General features: G+C 41.6%; 1 protein-coding gene across 1 annotated transcript; it reads left to right on the top strand.

Annotated features, from left to right (window-relative positions):
• Positions 1-4,466: 4,466 nt before the first annotated feature.
• Positions 4,467-8,989, top strand: LOC311132796 (cytochrome c oxidase subunit 6B1-like). Its single transcript, XM_084166134.1, has 4 exons — positions 4,467-4,538; positions 5,759-5,880; positions 8,424-8,524; positions 8,806-8,989. Exons 2-4 carry the CDS (start codon positions 5,775-5,777, stop codon positions 8,857-8,859), a joined length of 261 nt encoding a protein of 86 aa, XP_084022260.1. The 5' UTR covers positions 4,467-4,538; positions 5,759-5,774; the 3' UTR covers positions 8,860-8,989.
• The last annotated feature ends 541 nt before the right edge of the window (positions 8,990-9,530 follow it).

The following is a 9,530-nucleotide window of genomic DNA, read 5'->3' as shown; positions in this document are numbered from 1 at the left end:
CTCTCAACCAGCTTCACCTGGAATGCTTTTCTAACAGTCTTGAAGGAGTTCACACACTTGTTGGCTGCTTTTCCTTCACTCGGCGGTCCGACTCATCCCAAACCATCTCAATTGGGTTGAGGTCGGGGGATTGTGGAGGCCAGGTCATCTGATGCAGCACTCCATCACTCTCCTTCTTGGTAAAATAGCCCTTACACAGCCTGGAGGTGTGCTGGGTCATTGTCCTGTTGAAAAACAAATGATAGTCCCACTAAGCCCAAACCAGATGGGGTGGCATATCGCTGCAGAATGCTGTGGTAGCCATGCTGGTTAAGTGTGCCTTGAATTCTAAATAAATTACGGACAGAGTCACCAGCAAAGCACCACCACAAAATAACACCTCCCCCTCCATGCTTTACGGTGGGAACTACACATGCGGAGATCATCCGTTCACCCACACCGCGTCTCACAAAGACACAGCGGTTTGAACAAAAAATCTCAAATTTGGACTCCAGACCAAAGGACAAAATTCCACCGGTCTAATGTCCATCGCTTGTGTTTCTTGGCCCAATCAGGTCTCTTCTTATTATTGGTGTCTTTTAGTAGTGGTTTCTTTGCAGCAATTTGACCATGAAGGCCTGATTCACACAGTCCCCTCTGAACAGTTGATGTTGAGATGTGTCTGTTACTTGAACTCTGTGAAGCATTTATTTGGGCTGCAATTTCTGAGGCTGGTAACACTAATGAACTTATCCTCTGCAGCAGAGGTAACTCTGGGTCTTCCATTCCTGTGGCGGTCCTCGTGAGAGCCAGTTTCATCATAATGCTTGATGGTTTTTGCGAATGCACTTGAAGAAACTTTCAAAGTTCTTGAAATGTTCCTTATTGACTGACCTTCATGTCTTAAAGTAATGATGGACTGTCGTTTCTCTTTGCTTACTTTAGCTGTTCTTGCCATAATATGGACTTGGTCTTTTACCAAATACGTCTATCTTCTGAATTCCACAAATTAACTTTTAAGAAGGCACACCTGTTAATTTTAATGCATTCCAGGTGACAACCTCATGAAGCTGGTTGAGAGAATGCCAAGAGTGTGCAAAGCTGTCATTAGGGCAAAGGGTGGCTTTTTGGTTACTACATGATTCCATATGTGTTATTTCACAGTTTTGATGTCTTCACTATTATTCTACAATGTAAAAAATAGTAAAAATAAAGAAAAACCCTTGAATGAGTAGGTGTGTCCAAACGTTGGACTAGTAGTGTATACTTAGCTTTACATGCATCATGGATGGTCAGTCCTTGCATCCATAGCTCCAGTCCCATCCCTCATCGCTTTACAAAAAAAGTGCTGCGGTTTCGCTGTTATTATTTAAACTACAGATTGCCCATTTAACTTCTTAAACCAGAAAGACCAAATCCACTCAAACAATCCTAATACAAAGTAGCTATTGTCGTAAGCTTTTCAGATCCAAAATAGGCTTACAGTGAGGGAAAAAAGTATTTGATACCCTGCTGATTTTGTACGTTTGCCCACTGACAAAGACATGATCAGTCTATAATTTTAATGGTAGGTTTATTTAAACAGTGAGAGACAACAAAATCCAGAAAGACGCATGTCAAACATTTTATAAATTGATTTGCATTTTAATGAGGGAAATAAGTATTTGACCCCTCTCCAAAACATGACTTAGTACTTGGTGTCAAAACCCTTGTTGACAATCACAGAGGTCAGACGTTTCTTGTAGTTGGCCACCAGGTTTTCACACATCTCAGGAGGTATTTTGTTCCACTCCTCTTTGCAGATCTTCTCCAAGTCATTAAGGTTTCGAGGCTGACGTTTGGCAACTCGAACCTTCAGCTCCCTCCACAGATTTTCTATGGGATTAAGGTCTGGAGACTGGCTAGGCCACTCCAGGACCTTAATGTGCTTCTTCTTGAGCCACTCCTTTGTTGCCTTGGCCGTGTGTTTTGGGTCATTGTCATGCTGGAATACCCATCCACGACCCATTTTCAATGCCCTGGCTGAGGGAAGGAGGTTTTCACCCAAGATTTGACGGTACATGGCCCCCTCCAACCGTTGCTTTGATGCAGTGAAGTTGTCTTGTCCCCTTAGCAGAAAAACACCCCCAAAGCATAATGTTTCCACCTCCATGTTTGACGGTGGGGATGGTGTTCTTGGGTTCATAGGCAGCATTCCTCATCCTCCAAACACGGCGAGTTGAGTTGATGCCAAAGAGCTCGATTTTGGTCTCCTCTGACCACAACACTTTCACCCAGTTCTCCTCTGAATCATTCAGATGTTCATTGGCAAACTTCAGACGGCCCTGTATATGTGCTTTCTTGAGCAGGGGGACCTTGCGGGCGCTGCACGATTTCAGTCCTTCACGGCGTAGTGTGTTAACAATTGTTTTCTTGGTGACTATGGTCCCAGCTGCCTTGAGATCATTGACAAGATCCTCCCGTGTAGTTCTGGGCTGATTCCTCACCGTTCTCATGATCATTGCAACTCCACGAGGTGAGATCTTGCATGGAGCTCCAGGCCGAGGGAGATTGATAGTTCTTTTGTGTTTCTTCCATTTGCAAATAATCGCACCAACTGTTGTCACCTTCTCACCAAGCTGCTTGGCGATGGTCTTGTAGCCCATTCCAGCCTTGTGTAGGTCTACAATCTTGTCCCTGACATCCTTGGAGAGCTCTTTGGTCTTGGCCATGGTGGAGAGTTTGGAATCTGATTGATTGATTGCTTCTGTGGACAGGTGTCTTTTATACAGGTAACAAGCTGAGATTAGGAGCACTCCCTTTAAGAGTGTGCTCCTAATCTCAGCTCGTTACCTGTATAAAAGACACCTGGGAGCCAGAAATCTTTCTGATTGAGAGGGGGTCAAATACTTATTTCCCTAATTAAAATGCAAATCAATTTATAACATTTTTGACATGCTTTTTTCTGGATTTTTGTTGTTGTTATTCTGTCTCTCACTGTTCAAATAAACCTACCATTAAAATTATAGACTGATCATTTCTTTGTCAGTGGGCAAACGTACAAAATCAGCAGGGGATCAAATACTTTTTTCCCTCACTGTATATTCTTTCTCTGACTGAGGAAACAAAAGTTTCTGGCATTAGCTTGGTTTGAGATTCCCTAATAACATGCCATAGCTACGACCAGAAATTACTTTTTCGTAGCAGGTTAGGAGAACTTATGCAGCAGGTTAGGAGAATTAATGTAGCAGGTTAGGAGAATTAGGTTAAGGTTAGGAAAAGGGTTAGGGTTAGGGAAAATGCTCTCCTAACCTGCTAAGAAAAGTAACTTCCAGTCGTAGCTGTATCGAAGTGAGATTCCCTAAAAACACACCACTTCGATACCGATATGACCAGAAGTTACGCAGCAGGTCAGGAGAAGTAACATTTCAAGTTTTATTAGCATGGTTAGGATAATTAGGTTAGGGTTAGTGAAAATGCTCTCTAACCTGCTACGAAAAGTCACTTCCGGTCGTAGCTGTATCAAAGTGGCGTGTTTTTGGGGAGTCCCATATCAAAGTGGCGTGTTTTTAGGGGTCATCTCTAGCTACCACAGCCACAGTCATAAACCCCGCCCATTTCTACAAGTTATCTTTTTCAAATCTAATTTTAAACCTAACCCTAACCCAAAGGACATCCAGCCAACTTGGAACGCTTTTGACACCTAGTAGAGTCCATGCCCCGATGAATTGAGGCTGTCTTGAGGGCAAAAACAAAAAAGGGGGGGGGGGTGAAACTGAATATTAAGAAGTTATTCATAATGTTTGGTATACTCCGTGTATATTTAGTCTCCAATGTTTATTGAAAAATAAATACATTTGCACAGCCAGCACTTGTCTCTCAAATACATCTTTACAGTTCAGTGGAGGCTGTTGGGAGGAACTATAGGAGGACGGGCTCATTGTAATGTCTGTAATGGCATAAATGGAATGGTATCAGACATGTGGGAACCACATGTTTGACTCCGTACCAATAATTATATTCCAGATTTTACAATGAGCCCGTCCTCCTACAGTTCCTCCCACCAGCCTCCACTGTTACAGTTGTTGGTTATCTAGCTGGCGAATTTTTGCCATATTAGCATTGACATGAAATCAGTCAAAACAAGACATGGTATCAAGAACAAGAACGAGCCACTTACGATTGCCAACATTGCAGTTTCTTGTCATTGTTGTTAGCTATCTGGCCATCCAGAATCACGACAACACACGGACTTCTGCCCCATTGAAGCGTCCCATCGTTTTCGTGACTTTCTCAGCTAACCCATGTATGGGCCACCCCCTTAAGTAGACATTAACTGACCATTTTTTTCAATGGTAAACGGCCTATCTTCATTTATTAATCATCTTTGATATCTTTTTGGTCTTGTTTATTTTTTATTTATTTTTTATTTATTTTTTTACAGCAGGTGGCAGTAGTGCGCTGTCTTTGAATACTTGGAGAAGCCGTCGGCCCTGTCTTTTCTCCCATCATGCTTTGCTTTTTGACACTTCTTCAGAGGACACGGCAAGAGGTCAGCTTATCAGACTTTTAGCGCAGAGGTAGGCCTTCTTAGCTAATATTGTTGTTCAGTTAACTAGGATGCACGACATTTTGAATAATCGACGTTTTCTCTGTCATTAACAGTCATACATAGGTGAATAATAAGTGTATGTGGCTGTTTGGCTAAGAGACAGCTAACGACTAACGTTAGCTAGCTACAGATTGATAAAAGCACAACTGTGCTACTAGGCTAACAATATCTATGAGCTAGCTAACTAGTTTATTGAGAATGAGACAGCTAACTTTCTCGTCTTGCAGGCTAACTAATTTAGTCAAATTACTTAACTTTCCATTTACCTCTAGTTAGAGATGTCTAGTTAGCCTAGCTAGTTTAGCTAACTATACACAATAGTTATCTGCCAAGTAGCTTGCTAGTAGTTTGACACTCACTCGATGCATTACAATGCACTAGTACCCGGCGCCAGCTAGCTACGTTAGACGTAGACAAGCTATAACTAACTTAGTTGTATCCCTCCTTAGTGAATAGTTTTGGGCAGGGGATGAACGAGGGGTGAATTCACTGAGGTTTGCAAGTGTTTTGATTGATTGTCGTGGTTTATTTGTATTGTTGAGATGTGTCTATCTGCATTACTGTAGTACATTTCTTGCTGTTTTATTGATTCATTGAATTATCATGTGAGTTGTTTGTTCTCAGAGCACCATTGTGAATGAGACCCTGGTCTAAATTGGGCGTCCCTGAATAACAACAAGTGAACATTTTTTTTATGTCTTGTGGAAATTGGAATGAGTGCAGTTATTCCAGGCCAAGGGTAGGAGCTAGGTCATGTCATGTCTGATTAATCAGGCTGTGGTACACAATGAATTGGTGTATATACATGTAAATGATCCTTACAAGCCAGGATGCTGAATAAAATTACATTTTGAACTTTACTGGTTGTCTGCGGTTTGTCCTGAAGATTCTCTAAATTTGAGTATGTTCAAATGTAACTTCATTCTAGCTTGTAAGGAACATTTACCCTATTTTGTACACAAATGTCTCAGTATATAATTTACCAATTGTGTATTACAGCCTGATTAATCACACTTCGTCATGTCAAGTGCGTCCATGTTTAAGGAAGTAGAATTGTGGACTACAAGCTGCTAGCCTGATTCTAATTGCATGCGTTCCGATGTCATTTTAGGCAAGGTTGATAGTGATTGTGGAAATTGATTGAGATTTGAGTTATTCAATGTTTTGATTTGTATGATTGTTTTGCAGATTGAAATCAGTCAAAATGTCTGACGTAATTGAAGAGAAGATCAAGAACTACAGAACGGCTCCTTTTGATGCCCGATTCCCCAACACCAACCAGACCCGAAACTGCTTCCAGAATTATCTGGGTAATAACCACCACATTCTCTACCTTTGATTGCTATTCAGAGCCATACACAGAGATGTTTTGGCTAATATGGTTCTGGTGCTGTTGTCCTTTCAAACAATAGATCTTATTCACACTGGTTAATCAAATACTTTTATACATCTCACAGGCATGTCATACATTCACAGGCGAAGTTATTTTCTATGCTAAACTTATGTACGCTTAAATAAGGGTTTTTGAAGAATGAATCAACTTCGGCTAGGGTTGGCAGTCAAAAAACATGTGACAAGAGGTACTCTGTTGGTCGATTTGAACACGCTGTGAATAAGGTCCATAAACTCGATGATCATCAAAACACCACGACATGGCTATCATTACATTCAGTCAATATGTCTTGTAGATACAATGATAATAGTCCCCATGTTCTTTTGTCAGACCCACTGTGGGTGGTTGCCATGTCACTTGCTGAATTCAACTTGGGCTTTAACCAAAGCAGGTACATCTATAGGCAGGTTCATGCCCATCGGTGACAGTTGACTTGTTGACATTTTCACTTGCTCCAAAGGCTTTTGCTGTGTTGATACTGGTACTTATGTGAATGCTTAGCTAACTAACCCAAATGCTGAATGGGCACCTGCTGTTTTTTCCCCTATTTGTGATTCACGTTTTGTTTTTATTTGGGCCATTTGTTAATTCACAAATTAATTTACAGTTATTGTGTAATCTAGTACAATGTGAACACCTTAATTGTCAACTGAAATGTACAACTGCCACTGACCATAATGAGAACTCATCTAGTCATATTGCTGTTGACTACTGTTGTTGCCCTACTAATTCGAATACTTGAACTGTCCTTGAGTATTTGGTGTAGAATACTGGCACCTAATGGGCTAAATTAATGAAAATATTATCTTGGTCAGTTCATATGCATTTACATTATTCAGCACATACAGTGGGGAAAAAAAGTATTTAGTCAGCCACCAATTGTGCAAGTTCTCCCACTTAAAAATATGAGAGAGGCCTGTAATTTTCATCATAGGTACACATCAACTATGACAGAGAAAATGAGAAAAAAAAATCCAGAAAATCACATTGTAGGATTTTTAATGTATTTATTTGCAAATTATGGTGGAAAATAAGTATTTGGTCAATAACAAAAGTTTCTCAATACTTTGTTATATACCCTTTGTTGGCAATGACACAGGTCAAACGTTTTCTGTAAGTCTTCACAAGGTTTTCACACACTGTTGCTGGTATTTTGGCCCATTCCTCCATGCAGATCTCCTCTAGAGCAGTGATGTTTTGGGCTGTCGCTGGGCAATACGGACTTTCAACTCCCGCCAAAGATTTTCTATGGGGTTGAGATCTGGAGACTGGCTAGGCCACTCCAGGACCTTGAAATGCTTCTTACGAAGCCACTCCTTCGTTGCCCGGGCGGTGTGTTTGGGATCATTGTCATGCTGAAAGACCCAGCCACGTTTCATCTTCAATGCCCTTGCTGATGGAAGGAGGTTTTCACTCAAAATCTCATGATACATGGCCCCATTCATTCTTTCCTTTACACGGATCAGTCGTCCTGGTCCCTTTGCAGAAAAACAGCCCCAAAGCATGATGTTTCCACCCCCATGCTTCACAGTAGGTATGGTGTTCTTTGGATGCAACTCAGCATTCTTTGTCCTCCAAACACGACGAGTTGAGTTTTTACCAAAAAGTTCTATTTTGGTTTCATCTGACATTCTCCCAATCCTCTTCTGGATCATCCAAATGCACTCTAGCAAACTTCAGACGGGCCTGGACATGTACTGGCTTAAGCAGGGGGACACGTCTGGCACTGCATGATTTGAGTCCCTGGCAGCGTAGTGTGTTACTGATGGTAGGCTTTGTTACTTTGGTCCCAGCTCTCTGCAGGTCATTCACTAGGTCCCCCCGTGTGGTTCTGGGATTTTTGCTCACCGTTCTTGTGATCATTTTGACCCCACAGGGTGAGATCTTGCGTAGAGCCCCAGATCGAGGGAGATTATCAGTGGTCTTTTATGTCTTCCATTTCCTAATAATTGCTCCCACAGTTGATTTCTTCAAACCAAGCTGCTTACCTATTGCAGATTTAGTCTTCCCAGCCTGGTGCAGGTCTACAATTTTGTTTCTGGTGTCCTTTGACAGCTCTTTGGTCTTGGCCATAGTGGAGTTTGGAGTGTGACTGTTTGAGGTTGTGGACAGGTGTCTTTTATACTGATAACAAGTTCAAACAGGTGCCATTAATACAGGTAACGAGTGGAGGACAGAGGAGCCTCTTAAAGAAGAAGTTACAGGTCTGTGAGAGCCAGAAATCTTGCTTGTTTGTAGGTGACCAAATACTTATTTTCCACCATCATTTGCAAATAAATTCATTAAAAATCCTACAATGTGATTTTCTGGATTTTTTTTTCTCATTTTGTCTGTCATAGTTGACGTGTACCTATGATGAAAATTACAGGCCTCTCTCATCTTTTTAAGTGGGAGAACTTGCACAATTGGTGGCTGACTAAATACTTTTTTTCCCCACTGTATCTACCTTCCTCCGTCCAGACTTCCACAGATGTAACAAGGCTCTTACAGACAAAGGCCAGGACGTGGCACCCTGTGACTGGTACCAGAGAGTCTACAAGAGCCTGTGTCCCTTGAGCTGGGTATGTGTCACTCGTTGACTGGTTCTCTCTGCACCATACTGCCCTACAGTTAGCATTGAACACTCTCTAATGTATATGTACCCCTGAAGAGACCTCTATTTAAATCAGCGGTGCCAGCTATCAGGTATAAGAAACTTGCTCGTTAATACAAGGTTAAAGGTGATGTGGCTGGTTATTAATTTCAAGACAAACTCCCCCTCTTCCTTTCTCAGCTGTCATCTTTTATCTGTCATTGTGCTGTCTGCCACAGGATATTTACTGAGTTTCTCTCTCTCTCCAAGGTGGCAAAATGGGACGATCAGATTGAAGCTGGAAGTTTCCCCGGGAAAATCTAAATGGACACATTCCATGACTTCTTCCACTGATCTCGTGTCCTTTCCGCCGACTTCCCTAATGCACATCTTAATGTCTCTGTCAAGCATTTGGATGTTTCTGTAAAAATGACTAATAAATATTTTAATGTTATGATGATGTTTGGTCATGTTTACTTTGGTGGTTTAGTGTTGGACAGTCCCATAAATTAATCCACAAGACAGGATAGGTCGGTATATTGAAAAGGTACAATAGAATTTAGTAAAATAACAGGACAACAACACTAAGCACACAGCCAAGACAACGCAGGAGTGGCTTCGGGACAAGTCTCTGAATGTCCTTGAGTGGCCAAGCCAGAGCCTGGATCGAACATCTCTGGAGAGACCTGAAAATAGCTGTGCAGCGACGCTCCCCATCCAACCTGACAGGGCTTGAGAGGATCTGCAGAGAAGAATGGGAGATACTCACCAAATACAGGTGTGCCAAGCTTGTAGCGTCATACCCAAGAAGACTCGAGGCTGTAATCGCTGCCAAAGGTGCTTCAATAAAGTACTGAGTAAAGGGTCTGAATACTTTTTTATTTCGTATAAATTTGTAAACAATTCTAAAAACATGTTTTTATGGGGTATTGTGTGTAGATTGAGGGGGGAAAACAATGTAATCAATTTTAGAATAAGGCTATAACGTAACAAAA

The sequence above is a fragment of the Coregonus lavaretus genome, assembly GCF_964263955.1.
Source record: "Coregonus lavaretus genome assembly, chromosome: 7".
Classification (NCBI taxonomy): Eukaryota; Metazoa; Chordata; class Actinopteri; order Salmoniformes; family Salmonidae; genus Coregonus; species Coregonus lavaretus.
The sequence above is the reverse complement of the archived record's forward strand: the minus strand, read 5'-3'. Positions and strand labels throughout refer to the sequence as shown.

What these genes read in the sequence shown, in the direction of transcription:
- LOC311132796 (XM_084166134.1), top strand. Translation starts at nt 5,775, where the DNA reads ATGTCTGACGTAATTGAAGAGAAGATCAAGAACTACAGAACGGCTCCT. An exon ending in CTGCTTCCAGAATTATCTGG is followed by an intron (nt 5,881 to 8,423) that starts GTAATAACCACC and finishes TCCTCCGTCCAG; the next exon opens with ACTTCCACAGATGTAACAAG. An exon ending in GCCTGTGTCCCTTGAGCTGG is followed by an intron (nt 8,525 to 8,805) that starts GTATGTGTCACT and finishes TCTCTCTCCAAG; the next exon opens with GTGGCAAAATGGGACGATCA.